Source organism: Cebus imitator, unplaced genomic scaffold, assembly GCF_001604975.1.
Source record: "Cebus imitator isolate Cc_AM_T3 unplaced genomic scaffold, Cebus_imitator-1.0 Scaffold424, whole genome shotgun sequence".
Taxonomy (NCBI): Eukaryota; Metazoa; Chordata; class Mammalia; order Primates; family Cebidae; genus Cebus; species Cebus imitator.
The window spans coordinates 1,247,858-1,265,905 of record NW_016107739.1 but is presented as its reverse complement, the minus strand read 5'-3'; the positions used below and the strand labels follow the sequence as shown (position 1 = coordinate 1,265,905).

The 18,048-nt window shown below is 43.9% G+C and overlaps 1 protein-coding gene across 8 annotated transcripts in view; it reads right to left on the bottom strand.

Moving 5' to 3' along the window:
* The window catches only part of TENM4 (teneurin transmembrane protein 4), an 827,507-nt gene that overhangs the window by 153,563 nt on the left and 655,896 nt on the right, over positions 1–18,048 (bottom strand). For all 8 annotated transcript variants that reach the window (XM_017509841.2, XM_017509836.2, XM_017509838.2 and 5 more), the window contains 2 exons: positions 5,180–5,281; positions 3,019–3,213 (listed from right to left, as the gene is read on the bottom strand). In XM_017509841.2, coding sequence (XP_017365330.1) covers positions 3,019–3,213; positions 5,180–5,281 — 297 coding nt within the window. The remainder of the gene's footprint in view (positions 1–3,018; positions 3,214–5,179; positions 5,282–18,048) is intronic.

Below are 18,048 nucleotides of genomic sequence, written 5' to 3'. Positions count from 1 at the left end.
TATAAATCTCCATCATTAGCAAGCAGGCCGGGAGGCTGCCAAGTTCAGCAAGAGGTTCTGGGTGGCACAGTCCTGTGCTTTTGTAGATGTAATGAGGCTAAGGAAGGACTCAGGAACCAGCAAAGTGAATCCTACGCTCTCAGCAGATAGTCCAGGCAGAGAACAAAGATCAAAAGGATCTGATGAGAGGCTACCTCCAAGCAATTAATCTCTGATTCTGAAGGTCAACTGGGCCAAGTGAGTGTGGAGCAGAAGGGAAGTTTTAAGGAAGACTACATCTCAGGAGTGAAGGCAGCTCCCAGAAATCTAGGCTGAACTGGCTGAGGTTCCTGCTGGGGGTGGGTAGATATTGTCCCTGTGCTTTACTGATCCTACAAGGCCAGTATCTATGCCACAATGATGCTCTGCCAAAGAGGTACTAAGTACACTCTGCCTCTGCCCTTGCTTTCTGGAGCCTCTGGGGTGGAGATTAAAGTTGGCTTCTATCACTCTGGGACAGCTTCAGGAACAACAGTGGTTTACCAAGGAGCTGTGTGTAAAGTGTGGAGAAGCAGCCGGCCTGGGGTGGAAGAGAGCTGTGATGAAGTAGGAGCAATGGTCAGGGAGGTGGGCTGGCCTTGGTCTGGAAGACAGTTTAACTTAGTTTCCTCTTAGAGATGTGCCAAACAGTTACGTTTTTTCCCCTTGCAGAGCTTGCCATTCAAGCCAAAATTTCTGGCAGAAGCGTAGCTCATTAACAAAATGATGAGGGCTGCATGACCAGGCTGCAAACACAGGCCTCTCCCCGATACGTTCCACACTTCAGTGACCACACAAGCTATTAGACACTCTGCAGGGCCAAAAACAGTGTCTCACTTTTCACTGTGAAAGGTCTAGGTTTTTACTTTTCTGCTCCTCCCCCAACTTCCTCTAAGCGTCCTACTGGCACCGTTCAAGCTTTAAAAAATACAGGACAATAAACTTCAGAAAAAGGAAGGGGGAGAAAAAAAGTGAGCTTGTTAGCTGATGTTTTATAAACACAGTGAAACCCTTAGCACAGAGCATCGGGAGGAGGGGAGGAGAAGGGTGGAGGACAAAGGCCCCGGGAAAACGCCGTTATAAACACAAGGACCATGCAGTGACACTTCACCAGAGGAACAAAAATAATAACAGGAATCAGTACCAGATGGCCCTCCTCAGAAAAGAAAGCAAGAGTAAGAACACTTCTTTTCAAATAGATAATGTAAATCAAAGTTCCAAACAATTTTTTCTCTCTTATAACTAACGCTGCAGCTCTGGGGCGCTGTGCGATGCCGGCTCATCTGGGGAAGGACCACTGCCCTTCCCTAGCCCACACAACATGGGTGGGATTGGGGGCAGCTCACAGTTTCAAGAGGAATCTCTTCTTTGTTTCTCTTTCCTTCACAGGGTCTTTCACCTCAAGTGACTCGAATAAAAAGGGACAGCAGATGAAGGTCACCATTCTCTGGATAAGAAGGCTGAGTTCCTTTGTTCCAGGGGTTGGCGTTCCTTGTCTCTCAGATAGCACAAAGTAATCCCCATCAAAGTTAACAGGTCTGAATCAGGACTCCCAGCCACGCTTGGGGTTTACACACAGCTTGTCTCAGAGAGGCAATGCTTTTCAGACACTAATCTCTTCTTCTTCCCCACTCTTTGAAAATGGGCCTGTTAACATTGTTTTATTTTTAGAGCAAAGATGCCTGGGCGGGGGCTCTCTGTTAAACAGTAAATAGTTTAGAAGATCGGCTCTCCTTGGAGCCTCTTCCACTCACTGGGGAAGGTGCCAGGGTGCTAGACGGCAGAGAATGGGAGGTAACGACAGGAGCACAGCATCATCCATCAGTCTCAAACGGCAAATTCCAACCATTTCAAAAGACCTTGGATGAAGGGAGTGGGGCGAAACAGGAAATGTGCTTCAATTGTCCCCAGAATACTACTAATAATGTAAGAGCTCACATTTATGGAGCGTTTATTATGTGTCAGGCACTGAGCTAAGTGCTTTACATGGGTCATTTAATTCAATCCTCCCAATGGCCCTCAGAGGAAGGCATTCCCATTTTATAGACAAGGGAACTGAGGCTAGTTAGTGGCAGGGCCAGGATGCAGACCTGTATCTGATTCCAGAGTGTGCACTTTTAACAGCTACTTTATACTACTTGTGAATAAGGCTCTTCCTCTCAGCCGGAAACACCACGCAGTCAAGAAGGAAAAGTACTGGATTTGAAGTGAGACCTGAGATGAATCCCAGTTCTGCCATCAGTCAGTTCAAAGACCGTGGGCAAGTTGCTGCCCTTCCCCGGGCCTCAGTTTCTTTATTTGTGAAACAGAAATATTAATTTATTTCACCTGGTTGGATTTTCTAGCAAAGAACCATGTCAATGTGAAATCAACAGTTCCCTTTGCTAGCCTCAGTCTACACAGCCATATATTTACTTTATAAAGGAGAGAGGCATGCTCATGGGTACTGCAGAGCCATACACATGAACACACACAGACACACACGAGTGTGATAAAACAGGGCAGAGTGTGGAGGCCTATAATAGAATCACACTTCAGAAATGGAGATAAAAAATGAGCAGATGAGCCTAGAAGGGAGTGAAAAGAACTTGGGCTACGGAGCCAGAAAGACTGGGCTCAAACCCAGCTCTGCCATCTACTAGCCATGTATCCTTGGGAAAGTTATTCAACCCTGTGTCTTAGATTCCCTAACTATAATGTAGAGATGATTACTCCTCCCTAATAAGGTTTGAATTACATGACACAGACTTCTAGTACAGCCTTGTATATGGCAAGTGATCAGTACATGACAATTCTCCCCTTTACTGACCAAGACGCGGATGTATTTGGCCTCCTCCTTTAGATTAGTTACTGTTGCTGGTGGATGGGCTTCTGGCTTGGTGAGGAAGCAGTCACAGAATGGCTCAGGAGCCTCCCCCTGCTCCCTGGTCACCTGCTTGGCCCCATGTGCCAGCCTCTATCTCAGAAGAAGGTGCCAGAGCTGCCACCTGCAAGTCTTACCTTCCTCACAGCTCTCGCCCTTGTAGCCAGGGTTGCAGATGCAGGTGCCCATGATGCAGGTCCCATGGTTGCTGCAGGCCACATCGATACACTGGTTGGTGGGCACATCGCACTCGGCGCCTTTCCAGCCACTGTGGCACAGGCATCTGCCCTTCATGTACTGGCCATTCCCGCTACAGAGCACAGGGCAGGAGGCTGGGGAGACAGCACCAGAAGTCTGGGGTGAATCAGTGTCCAGCACACCCCAGCTGCCTTTGTCCCTTCCTCCTCTTGGCCTGCCTGGCTTGACCAGTAACCTCAATTGCATTGCCACAAACACCCATGTGTGCCCATCTGTCTGCCTCTCTCGCTTTCTTTTCTTTCCAGTTTAAACACATCTAGATTTGTAGGTGACGGTGCACAGTGCAGGGTCTGGCAGGGTAGGTATCCCTTTAAGCCCCTGCCCTTCATATTGCTGATGGGTACAGTGGCTGCCAGGAACCTCAGGCAGGAAGCTTCAGTCTGTTCCGCGTCTCACTGAAAAAGACAGTGGCTGGACCCCCTGCTTGCCCTGAATCCCTTCTCCAGTGCTCTCCTCTGATAACACTCCACTTTCACTTCCCCACCCCTCGTCTGCCGCGCCACTTACTGTCCTCTTTATCCCAGCAAATCTCAGCTTCCCTTGCCTTTCAGGCCCCCATTCCAGCCCCATACAACCCTGCCCCCTTAAGAGGAGAGCAGAGCCCACATTGGCTCTTTAAAGTATTATCTTTTCATTCTGCCTCTTAGCGTAAGGGTTTTGTGATCTTCTCTACAAAAGATACTATATAAAAATAAATTATACTGCATTGTGCTATAAGTACTTACCAGTCTTATCAAGATCCAATAAGGCTTTTTTACACATGACTCTTAACTTTAAGTGCATGTGGATGAGACTGTAATTCTTGTTAGAAGAAGTGACTCATCTCTCTCTGCACCACCTTCCCTGGGCCCCACCTGGCTTCTTTCCTTTTTAAAGCACTCGGCAGGTAATCACTGTGTTTCCTTGGGGCTGCTAGTTTTGCTGCCTCAAACTGAGTCTATCTCACATTAGGAAGAGTAAACAGATTCTCATGGCACAGTCCTGGCAGGGTGTTGTTCACTCAGCCTGGAAAGCCATCTCTGCCTTCTACTTACGAACAATTTCTCCAGCCTCAGGACTCGGGTGTAATGTCACCTCATTTGGGAAGCCTTTCCTGAAATTCATCCCTTCTACTCTCAGGCTGCTCCTCCCTTCTACTGTGATGGAAGCTTCTGGCACTTAACTGTGTTACAGAGTATTGCACTTATTATCATACTGCTTTGCAGTTGTCTATTTACTTGTCTGTCTCTGAGAACAGACTCAGAGCTCCCAGGATTGCATCTTACCCAGCACAGGACCAATCTCTAAAAGCGCATGAAGCAAATGGTTACTGAATAAGGGAAAAGGTGAAAAAACAGAAGAAGGGGCCATGTTAGTTTCCCAGCAGAGTGCCAAATTCTCAGGACTACAGATCTCCTTGGCATTTTCCTTGTTAATTATTCCAGGACAGAAATGACAGCCAAAAGCATGGAGTAGACCGTAGGCAGGCTTCAGACTATCTCCACAATATCATGGGCACTGGCTGTGCCTAAATGTCAGGCACCACTAGGGTCCTGTGTGGAAAAAAGTGGCCTGGTGTCTTCAGTCCCTCCCCTGGTGTCTTGGCTGATTCTGCCTGTGCTGTTAGAAGGTACAAAGGAGCAGTCCTCAGGCTCCCCATCTAAAGGCCAGAGAGATGTCACACTAGTATGAAGATAAACTTCAAAGATGCATGGCTAGGGATAATCACTCCTATAAGAGGAAATCAACCTTTTAAAAGAACCCCCACTGCCACTCCACCTACCCCAGCAACAGACACCGACTTCACTGTGGCCACCCCACCATGAATTCACTGTCCCTTCTTGACTTTCCCAATCACCCACATGTGGATAACAGCAGCTGACAAGGTCATGGCTCTGCCTGCACACCTCCCTCCAAGGGCTTCTGGAGAATGGCCCTTGGAAACCTTTCTCCTGGGCATCAGAGATGGGCTGGAGTTCTGCACTTGCTCTGAGAAGTGGAAGTGAGCTGCCTGAGGTGTCTGGGAAGCAGAAATTCAGAGCCCCAATGAAGAGTTCTCACCTCTGCCGCAGTCAGGGCCCAGGAAACCCAGGAAGCAGTGGCAGGTCCCAGAGATGCAGTCGCCATTGCCATAGCAGTTGCTGGGGCAGTTATCCACCGACTCTGCAGGGAGAAAAGAGAAGGAGAGTTAAAGACATAAATGGCCTTCCCCAAACAGAGCCCTGGAATCAAGCCTTAGGTCAACCAAGACCCATATATTTGAGCTCTTGTGGTCCCGTCACTGAAAGGAATGAATGGAGTTAAAATTCTATGTTATCTTTACTCTTATGGAAGCACAGCTCAATTGACATTAGGAGATGTGTTCTGGAAAATGTCGGCTTGAAGCAAATTTTGATAAATCAAATTTGTATCTACAAACACATTAGAGATTCTTCAGCTAAAAACACTGAGAGAAAACAGTTTAACCTGTTAACAGTGGTTTTCTTTGGGTGGTGTGTTACTGGGTGATTCTTATAGTCTTCTTTATACTTTTTGTATTTTATGCTTTTCTCAGAATGGGCTGATATTCCATTATTTTATTTTTACATGCAGCTACGGGGCATTTACCAATCTGTCTTTTCCTACCTCTGATTTTTCATATATCCATGTCAGTCCCCACCGTCTCTCACTGGAGCCACTACACCAGCCTGCGGCAGGCCTTTCAGCCTTCCCTCTTGCTCTCCACCCAGATGTGTCCACCAACCAGAAGCCTAAGTGATTTCTTTGAAACAAATCTGATCCTGTCACTCTCCTTCTTAAAACTCTTCAAGGGCTCCCCGTTTGCTGAGATGAAAAAAATTCAAGCTCTTTGCAGAGGCATGGAAGTTTTCTTTTCTGGCTGGGCGTGGTGGCTCACGCCTATAATCCCAGCACATTGGGAGGCTGAGGCAGGTGGACTGATTGAGGTCAGGGGTTTGAGACCAGCCTGGCCAACATGGTGAAACCCCATCTCTACTAAAAATACAAAAATTAAGCTGGCATGGTGGCACACACCTGTAATCCCAGCTACTCAGGAGGCTGAGGTGGGAGAATCACTTGAACCTGAGAGATAGAGGTTGCAGTGAGCCAAGACTGCGCTAGTGCACTCCAGCCTAGACAACAGAGTGAGACTACGTCTCAACAAAAAAAGTTTTCTTTCCTATTCCATCTGCACTACTTATATCCCCAGACAAGCTGTTGGTCATGCCCCCTTTTGCAGGGATGTTACTTTCTCTAACTCCTCCTAATACGTTTGGTACATGCTCCATGTAACAGGTCAAGAAAATACAGAATCAATTTCAGAAAGATTTTAATAAAAAATCAGGCACTGTTTTGTAGCTCCTGTTGGTAAACCTGTTATCTGGAATGTGTGTTTATTTGGAACAGCTCATTTCTCAATAATGCTGGATGTGGAATGAAGCACAGAAGCAACTATATGCTGAATGCCTTCTTCATGCCAAATATTTCCACAAAATTTACTTCATTTCACCATCAACAAATCTGACAAGCACATATTGTTATTCTTATTTTAAAAAAAAATAGGTGACTGAGAGAAATGAAGTGACCTGCGGAAGGCACAGACACTAAATCACAGAGGCAAGACGGAAAGACTGGAACCTGAACCTTCGGACTCCGCGCCTGGCCTTGCTGCATGACACTACGTGATCTGGGTCCTGAAGGAACTTATTCTACAGCAGAATCCAGGGAAATGAACAGGCCGATCTATGGGTATAAGATCCCCCAATTTCCCACTTTTTTGGGGTCCTGATCGAGAACTACAGGCCTTGACCACTCTGTGGCCGACACAGCCATTTGCAATTCTGTAGCCTGGAGTCTACGCTGGATACCCTGAACATTCTCAGGTACTGAAAAAGGTGTGTAGGTTGCTTCCCAAAACAGTAAAGAAACTAGCCTGAGCCCTAGCCTTCAGCCAGACTCCTTAAATCTTCATATAAACTCCATATCCTGGGCACTTTGCTGCGGAGATACCTAGGTAGAACATCCCTTTCTCTTGCTGTCTGCAAGAGAATCGCTACAGTACTCTATAAGTTCCCCTAATAAATGCTTTGGATTGATCAACCTGGCTTTTAGTACTTCTTTCTTTGCAATCCCAACCAGCCCTATCTTGGGATAGTTGGGGCACTATCTCATGGCAACTTCTCAGCCTCTACTTTTGAAACATCTCTAGCTACAGGTTCACTGGATGGAGCAGTGGGACAGTGAGGCCCATCCTGAAGGCAGCAAAGGATCTACCTGTAGGATAGAGAATTCTATAACTTTCAGAGCTTGGAGGGATCCTAAACACATTCAGTCCAATTATCTCATTTGATAGAGAAGGAAACTGAGACCCAGAGGAAGGGCAGTGACTTGCCCGAGGTCTCAGAGGGAACCAGCACAGTCAGATTTGAAAGTAAAGGAAAAGGTTAGTTAGGCAGGCAGAGTTAGGGATTCGATCTGTTGTCCTAGCTCACAACTGTAAGTCATGAAGCCAAGATCAAGGCCTCTGTTAAATGAAATGTTACTATGTTAGATACAAGCCTTGCCTATAGGAAATTTGTAGCTTAACTGGGAGAACAAAATCATAAGTCAACTGTTGCATGAGGCATAGAAAAAGCTCTGTCTGGAGGTAAGAACACCTAGTTTTGGGGTCCACTCTTTTAGTACCATGATCTGTGACCTAAAGCAACTTCCTTTCCCTCTCTGGGCCTCAACTTCCTGATACGTGAAATGAAGGCAACAGTGGAGAATTCCCTGGGACTGCTTCCTGTTCTAAAATTCTGAGTCTATAATTAATTAAGACATCAAGTGTAGAGAAAACTTGATGTCTTAATTAATTAAAAGCATCAAGACAAGGGCATCAAGACTTAAACGCAGTACAGCACTTAAGGGTAGTACAGTGGCAGCTGGAATGGGGCAAAATTAGCAGAGAGAAGGCCTCTCGGAGGACGTGGGCTTGAAAAATGGTTTGGTGATATATTGGTGGAGGCGGCAGCATTTATAGCATGGTGCATTTCCAAGAAATGTCCTTCCTCAAGGTCTTCCAGTATCAACTTAAGAACTATTTTTAAAGTTTGGAAAAATGGTCCAAATGTGTAGCTCTTTTTGTGACTAGGCAATTCCACTCACTCAGTGTTGTCTCTGCTAACACAAGCGGTATTTTATATTAACACAAAGTTGAGAACAAGAAGGTCTAATCCAACATGTGGCCTTATTTCAGGGCAAAATGGTCTGGGTCCCGGTAGGGCAAGACTTAGGCTGGGGACCTGAACATCTCTACTTTCTATTAGCTTTACCTGGAAGAATCCATATCCCTAAGACCTTCAAGTCAGTAGTGGATTCCTGAACATTCTTTCTTTGTTTTTAGAAAGAACCATTTAGGAAGTTTCATTTTGAGTATTCTTTTTTAAAAATTAAAAGACTCCATCATCTCAACCCAAAATCGCCTTAAGCAGATAAGCAAAGTCTCAGGATACAAAATCAACGTGCAAAAATCACAAGCATTCCTATACACCAATAACAGACAAAGAGCCAAATAATGAGTGAACTCCCATTCACAATTGCTACAAAGAGAATAAAATACCTAGGAACACTACTAACAAGGGATATGAAGGACCTCTTCAAGGAGAACTACAAACCACTGCTCAAGGGAGGCCACAAACAGATGGAAAAACATTCCGTGCTCATGGTTAGGAAGAATCAATATCATGAAAATGGCCACACTGCCCAAAGTAATTTACAGATTCAATGCTAACCCCATCAAGCTATCACTGACTTTCCTAACAGAATTGGAAAAAAACACCTTAAATTTCATATGGAACCAAAAAAGGGCCCACACAGCCAAGACAATCCTAAGCAAAAAGAACAAAGCTGGAGGCATTACTCTACTTGACATCAAACTATACTTCAAAGCTTCAGTAATAAAAACAGCATGATATGGGTACCAAAACAGAGATATAGACCAATGGAACAGAACAGAGGACTCAGAAGTAATGCCACACATCTACTACAATCTGATCTTTGACAAACCTGACAAAAACAATCAATAGGGAAAGGATTCCCTACTTAATAAATGGTGTTGGGAAAACTGGCTAGCCATATGCAGAAAGCTGAAACTGGATCCTTTCCTTACACATTACACAAAAATTAACTCAAGATGGATTAAAGATTTAAACGTAAGACCTAACACCATAAAAACCCTAGAAAAAAACCTAGGCAATATCACTCAAGACATAGACATGGGCAAGGACTTCGTGACTAAAACACCAAAAGCAATGGCAACAAAAGTCAAAATAGAAAAATGGGATCTAATTAAACTAAAGAGCTTCTGCACAGCAAAAGAAACTATCATTAGAGTGAACTGGCAACCAACAGAATGGGAGAAAATTTTTGCATCTATCCATCTGACAAAACTAATATCTAGAATCTACAAAGAACTTAAACAAATGTACAAGAAACAAACAACTCCATCAAAAAGTGGGCAAAGGATATGAACAGACACTTCTCAAAAGAAAACATTTATGTAGCCAACAAACACATGAAAAAAAGCTTATCATCACTGGTCATTAGAGAAATGCAAATCAAAAGCACACTGAGATACCATCTCACACCAGTTAGAATGGCGATCATTAAAAAGTCAGGAAACAACAGATGCTGGAGAGGATGTGGACAAATAGGAACGTTTTTACACTGTTGGTGGGAGTGCGAATTAATTCAACCATTGTGGAAGACAGTGTGGCGATTCCTTAACGATCTAGAACTAGAAATACCATTTGGCCCAGCAATCCCATTACTGGGTATATATCCAAAGGATTATAAATCATTCTATTATAAACACACATGCACATGTATGTTTATTGCGGCACCTTTCAAAATAACAAAGACTTGGAACCAATGCCCATCAGTGATACACTGGATTTAAAAAATGGGACACATATACATCATGGAATGCTACACAGCCATAAAAAAGGATGAGTTCATGTCCTTTGCGGGGACATGGATGAAGCTGGAAACCATTCTCAGCAACACAAGAACAGAAAACCAAACACTATAGGTTTTCACTCATAAGTGCGTGTTGAACACTGAGAACACATGAACATAGGGAGAAAAACATCACACACTGGGGCCTCTCAGGGGGTGGGGGTTAGGGTGGGACAGCAGGGGTGTTGGGAGCTAGGGGAGGAATAGCATTAGGAGAAATACCTAATGTAGATGATGGGGTGATGGTTGCAGCAAACCACCAAGGCACGTGTATACCTATATAACAAACCTGCATGTTCTGCACATGTATGCCGGAACTTAAAATATAAAAGTTCATAAAAATTTAAGATTTTGAGTAAAGTTTAAAGCAAGATAATTTTTACTTTAAGCTACTGGGGCAATTACACAATCAGAGAGATAGTCCTACCTGCAGTACTGTAGAAAGAGTTCAGGGCAGAAAGGAGAAGCCTGGCTTCCAGGTCTTGTCCTGCTACTGGATGGTTGTGAACCCTTGGTCATGTCACACGACCTTTCTGTACCTGTTTTCTCATTATTGCACTTGCTCTTCCCATATGTTCCTGCTTGGCAACTTCTAATCCTTCTTTCAAATCCAGTTCAAATGCCACCTCCTTGGAAAGGCCGGGACATCTTAAACAAGCTAAGTTACTTCCAGAACTCTTTTTCCCTCACCCTTATTAAAGTGCCATATAGGCCTCATTGTTGACTGTGAACTCCTTTAGGACAGGAACTGAGTTTATTAATTTATGCATTTGACCTAGTATTCAATTGAGAGGAGGGTCTCAATAAATATTTGTTTCTACCCTGAAAGAATTCAACTAGATGAGCTCAGAAACCCCTCCCAAATCTAAATTTTTATGGTTCAATCCTTCTCAAACCCAGTGGTATAAAGCATATCTCCTAATAAAATTACTATAATTACCAGTTGCATTTTTAACAGGATCAACTGCAAATAAGTGTTACATACTTTGTAAGATTCTGATTTCCGGAGTCTGCAAGATATAACCTGTTTATCATCTGCCAAAAAGCCAAAGTGAGAAAGGAAGGAAAGCATATTTTCTGAGACTAAGTACAGTGTTGGTTGCTAAACCTGACAGCCATAGAAGCCTGTTTGCTACAAACCTTGCCCCAGGCTACTGGTGTTACAGAAGGCAGAAGTTTTAGAAGACATGAAATAATTTTAAGACAGCAACAAGGAAATGGAAAGGAGATATATGGAGCAAGCTTTCTTTTGATAACATGTTTATGTATATATTTTTCTTCCACTTGAAGAGATTTCAACAACTTGTAGTTAGGATCCCACAAATAATGAGTCTCCACTGACCAGGTATCTCTATGCCATACACTATGGGAGAAGTGACATTCTTTGGCTGGGGAAAGTGTGAACTTTACTGCGTAAGTACTGTGGATGTTCCCAATTAGTGTTCGGTGAGTTTCCTCCTCCACCGTCTCTCCTGCTTTGTTTGTGTTCATGCTGCAGCTGCCTTCATTTAGCAGAAGGTGTGCCTTTAGATCTGCTTGGATCCAAATTAAAAATTCCGCAGCCTATTAATAACTGATTTTCATAATTGGGTGGATGGCATGTTGGAAAACAGGGGCCTTTCCCCCAGCTTGTTTTTCTTTCACAGCAGTGGGCCCTGGTAGAAAATTTGATTTTCAGGAACTTGTTTTTCCTTTCATCTGTATTGGAAAGCAGAGTTTAAGTGTTTCCTTAGCTCATTCTCTGGACATGTGTTGTGAGTGGGAGTATTCTTTGGATGTTGAACAAAATATTGCTTGAAATACAAAGGGGCAACTGCAGAAGAAAGAAAAGACAACAATGCTTCTTCCCAGTGGAGACATGGGAGTCAGGAACTCACAGAGGCCTCAGGGAACCCACTGCAGTGCCCGTTTGACCGTTCACTACTCCTGTTTTCTGAAACAAATCATTAGCACAGCTATGTCAAGGTGAAAGATGATCACAGCTGATAACTAAGGCTTCCTGAGTCCAGGGCTGACATCTCATTTGCATCCTTCTGGTTTTCCTTTTTTAAAATCCTGAAGCCTCATTTCATAGGAAACAAGGAGTGATCACAGAAGAAAATCCTATCAGGAGGACTACCTGGACATCCCAACTGCCTACTGAACTGTCACACAGGGGCAGTAATACCAGAAAAGGAAAGGCAGCTTTTCTCCTCTGTCAGCTCACCATGGCATGGGCATACCTGTCTCTTGCCTTACTCTGAGCAGGGAAACCTCTGTGGTCCTGCCAGCTTGATGGTGGACTCCAGCATCAAAGACAGAAGGAAACAGCTTTGTGAACGAGGTCAAGGCCCACTCGACATTCTCATTCTCTCCTTTCTGCTCACCCCACAATTATCCCTCCCTCCCAAAAGTCCCTGTATGTCTTGTTCCCTTGTGATACGTCCAGGCTAATAGAAGCCTGCATTTACTACCAGTATCTCCTTCCTCTGTTTTTGTTGTCCCCTTACATTGTAAAAGTGGTTGTCAGGAACTCTTTGGGAACACCTGGTTAAAGTACCAAGGTTTATCCACTGCCAGAGATCTGCCTTCTCACTCCTCCTGGCTTCTCCGGAGGGTGGAAAATAATGCTACAGGCAAGAAGGAACTTGAACCCCAGGACAGCCAACTGGATACATCACCTTGACTGCAACTAGTGACATTTATATTTTAGGTCACACCTATTATATCCCCTTTGTTCCTGAAATAGAAGGATTGGATTTATTATTAGCAGCCAAAAAGAAGAAATGGTAACAAGCTAGATAGCATAGCTCGGATTTAATTCTACAGCAACTCAAGGTTGAAGGAAGAGTCCAACAGAGACCCTCTCATTCCCTCAAACGGAACTGTGAAAAGCATATCATATATTCTAACTTAATCTTCACAAAAATTATGAGACATAGGTACTTATGTCACTGTTTTATAGTCTCAGATGGAGAATGGGAGATGAAGCCACCTTCTCAAGGTCACACAACTGATAAGGGAAAATCTGGTAGGTGAACCTGTCCTATATGCAGCCAAAATTTGCAGCATTTGGCCTGGACCAAAGTATGGGCTCTGGAATCCTTACTAGCTAGATGCCTTTGGACAAGCCATCGCTATACATTATTTTCCTCATCTATAAAACGGGGTCAACAGTCACCCCCACCTCTGAGAGTTATTTTGAAGACCAAATAGGGTGATGCTGTATAAAGAGGGTGGCCCAGGACCTGGCAGAGCTGGTATTTTGGTTTTAAAGAAGGGTCACACATGCCTTCCATTTATGAATTAAAACAACACTGTGACTTGGTCTAATGAATCCAAACAAGGAAATGTGGGTTTCTGGGGGTGGTAAACATACACACAAGACACATGGAAACTCCCCATGGTAAAAACTGGAAAGCAAACAAGCAATGCTTCTGAATGTGAAGAAGGCAGGGTGTTTGGATCAATTTTCTCCTGGGGGAAAGCACTGTGAAAGCAAATTAAACTTGTCTCCCAGCAGCCCAAACACCGGCAGGCTCATGACAACATCTGAAAGAAGTTTTCTCCCTGTGCACTCTAGATTGGCACTGGGCAGGTGCCAGGTGCTGGAAAGCTGTTCCATGGCCTGTGAGGGGTCGGTCCCTATAGGCGCCCCAGCTTTCTTTGCAGATGATGGAATTCAAAGGCCTTGAGTCTGCAACAGTCTAGGTCAATGCAATGACAAAATTTTGACAAAGCCCCTGACAGACTGGGCTTGAAGCCAGTTCTTTACTGACATTTGAATTGTGAGATCTGTTTTCAGTCCTATCCAGAAGGCCACCAACCACTGTTAAGACCAGCTTTAAGGAAGGGTCTAGGAGAAAGGTTGTTTCCTTGATAATATTCAGTCTTTGTTCTTTGTTAATTATTTCTTTGGGGGCAAATCAAATTTTACCAATAAGACTGTGAGCTCCTTCAAGACAGGCATAATGTCTGGTTCTCCAAAGAGTCTTGTGAGTACTAAACATAAATCAAGAACTCAATAATATTTATTGTATTGATAAACTAAGTAGGGATATCATGGTAAAATAGAGAAAAACAGTCAGAGAAGTGGGGATAGAACAATAATCAGGTTCCAGAGGCGTTTGGTGGCCAAGAAACATACTGTTTCCCTTGCCTCTATTTTTAGATTACAATGCATAGAATAAACAGTGATAGAAAGCTCAACTTCACAATGTGCTCTCAGACCACATTTGGAATTCAGCAGTTCACATCTGGGTGCCACATTTAAGACACTCATGAGATAAGCTAGAACATATTCATTGAAGAACAACCAGAAAGATAAAAGAACTTGAAACCACATTTCAAATAAAGAATTCTTGAAAGAATTGAAAATTTAGCATACTAAGGGGGTTATGACATCGGTTTAAAAATATCTGAAAGGTCATTAGGTGAAATAAAGACTTTGTTTGTGGCCCTAATAGGTTGACCTTGGTCCAATGAATAAGGACTATAGTTCTTGAGAAACAGACTTGGTTCAAAAGAAAAATGAACTTACTTACTTTCTAAGAGTCAGAGCTGAATACTACTTACTACATTGGGTTACATTCTGTTTACGTATCTGCCCAAATATTGTAAACTTCTTGAAGGCAGGAAATGTGTTATTCATCTCTGGATATCTGGCAAATAATAGCATCCTTGATTCAAAGCAGTTAATGAATGTTTGTTAGCTGACTGACTAAACTGAATGACCTAGGTGATCTACAAGGTCACAGATTTTCAGTTACTGGATGTATTCAAGGAGAGAGCAGATTAATGACTAGTGTGGATACTGCAGTGGGTATTAAAGTGTATAGCATTTTCCAAGCCTGAAAGCTTATGACTGTGAGTCATGGTGTAAAGGAACTTGCTTGGACTGTCTCAGGAAACTTGGGTTCCAGTCCTACTCCTGCCATCCACTTGTTAAGTGACACTGGCCAAATTCCTTCCTCCTCAGAGCCTTTCTTTTCGTCTACAGAATTTATCAATATTTATTCAGTAAATATTTACTGGGAATCTACTCTGGCTCAGAAAGTGTTCCACTGAAGTAGATGGCTTAAGAGATCCATCAGGTCGAGCCTCCTGTGATCTAATGAATTAAACCGAATTGTCAGTGCTTACAAAATATTACATACAGGCGAAAAAGCTGAGGAAAAAAAAAAAAAAAACATGTTCGATGAGAACACATGAATACAGGAAGGTGAACAACACACACTGGTGCCTGTGGGGGTGGTTGGGGGAGGGAGAGCATCAGGATAAATAGCTAAGGCACGCGGAGCTTAATACCTAGGTGACAGGTTGATAGATGCAGCAATCCACCATGGCACACGTTTACCTATGTAAAAAACCTGCATGTCCTGCACATGGAGCCTGGAGCTTAGGATAAAATAAAATTAAAAAAAAAAAAAAAAAAGCAAATAAAAAAGGGGGGGGGGGGGGGGGGAAAAAAAAAAAAAAAAAAAAAAAAAAAAAGCAAATAGACAAGAAATAGGAACTAAGGGCTGACTTACATTTTATTACTTCAATACAAACTGTGAGTTAAAATTAAGAAAAAGAAACCATCATGTTCATAGCCGGGCAGAGAGTAGAGGGGGAGACGTTTGCTCATTTCAGGACCTACCTTTCAATCCTCCCTGCGGTTACTGAGATACCAGTATCGCATTATCATCTATTCCTTGACGGAAGCCTCGGCGGCCCCTAGGCCAACCTCCTTCCTGGCTGTTGGCGGCAGCGCTCTCAGATGCCAGTGCGCCACTGTGGGCTCTGGTTCTGCTGTGTCTCCCAGTGGTGCCCCGTGAGCAGATGCCAGAGAGGTCACCAAGACACACACCAAGTGCTGGGGAGACTGCCAAGCGCCTCACTCTTCAAGAGCTCGAGGCCCTTCTGAAGAGAGGTGAGAGCTTGGGGAAACGCCTCGTTTTCCCTCCAGCCTTAACCCACAGCTGCGCCAGTGCAGTGCCCCAGCCGCAGCGCCCGCCCAGGTGGAACAGATAATGCCCCGCCCTGTTCCCACTGATTGGACTGGGCTGAGCACCTGACCCAAGCTGAGCTCAGGGATAGACTGAACGGCACAGCCGGGTGCAGTGCCGCAGGACGTGGCGCCGGACCAATCAGAGCCCGCTGTACAGCATTTGAACGAAAATGTACCCAGGGAACTTATTCGGGAACGGGAGCTAAAGGGTGTGATCAGAGGAGAGGGGCTGGTGAGGTCCTTATGGCCAAGGAGGAACCAAAGTCAAGAGGAAGTAGTCCTAAGTGAGGAGAGGAAGCTAGCTTGTCCCCAAGAATGGTGAATGGAGCTGAAGCCTAGAAAGAGGCAGGAACAATGAGCAAGAGGCCAGCAGCGAGTCACATGGAGGAAGAGAATAAATGAATGAAAGGCTTCTAGAGGCTTATCGGTGCCTATATTCGTCCCCAGCAATAGGAATCTTTTAGAAACGACTTCACTGCCACATCAGCTTTTCCTTGAGATTGCTTGAGTGTGTTTTGCCCCTTGCAACAGAAAAAACTAATTTACCTTGGCACCTCACCAGGATCTACTTACAGCTTGGAGGCTTTGATGATAACTGATAAATGCAGAACTTTTTGTTTTTCAAGTATTTCCACATGCAGTTTTATTTTATCCTTACAATAGTTCTGTATGTAGGAAGGGAAGGTGTTATTTCCCATGTCGTAGATGAGAACATGAAGGCACAGATACTTACCTAAGTTGATGCAGCTAATAAGTGACAAGGCCACTGTTAAAATCTGGATTTCTACACCTACCTAATCTAGGGATTCTTCTACCATACCACAACTGCCAAACTGGTTAAAAAATAAAAACGTGGTGTTAGTCTGTCCTCACATCGCTATAAAGCAATACCAGAGACTGAGTAATTTATAAGAAAAGAGGCTTAAATGGCTCATGGTTCTGCAGGCTGTACAGGAAGCATAACACTGACATCTGCTTATGGGGAGACCGCTGGAAGCTTACAGGCATGGTGGAAGGTGAAGTGGGAGCCTACATGTCACATGGAGCAAGAGCATAAAAATGAGGGCGGGGAGGCACTACACTAGACCTCGGGAGAACTCACCATCATGAGGACAGCACCAAGGGGGATAGTAGACATTCCCTTTTCAGAAATCTGCCCCCATGATCCAATCACCTCCTACATTAGGGATTACATTTCAATATGAAATTTGGATGGGGACACACATCCAAACTATATCACATGCTGATCCAATTCCTTTTGCTTCTAGACTTGTCAATTATAGAGTCAGGACTACTGCAGAGGATGCTGCCAGGGCCAGTACATTCCAACTGGTAACTATTTTGGCTTCATTAACCGAAACTCTCGTTTTCAAATGTGCCTACCAGTATTCAAAAATCAAAATGCTGCTCCAGCTACTCGCAACTGTATCATACTTGGACAGAAATATTGATTTACTGATCAACTCTCTATTGACTCCACTGTGTTGATGCTGTCAGGAGGGAGGATCCAAAGCACGGTCCTTATTCTCGAAGAGCAGTGGGAAGGCTTTAGCTTTTGGAGTCACACCAATCTACGTCTGAATTCCAACTCTGTGACTTCTCAGGGTGGGACTTGGAAAAGTCACTGTATCTGAGTCTCAGTTTACTCATTAGTGAACTGAGAAAATCACTCACCTTATGCAGTTGTGAAAAATAAAACCACCATATATATGCACTGGGTACATAAAAGGTACTCAGGAAATATTAGCTTACACTGTATAATCTCTGTGATTTTCAGACTTTAGCCTCTGTCAGCCACCTGAAAGCTTGTTAAAACACTGATTGCTGGACCCTATCCACCAGAGTTTCCAATTTAATAGATCTGGGGTAGGGGCTCCAATGATGATAATATCCTTGGTCTGGATACTACTTTGAGAACCTCTGGTCTGGAAGAAAGACTGACTTTTTTTTTTTTTTTTTTGGG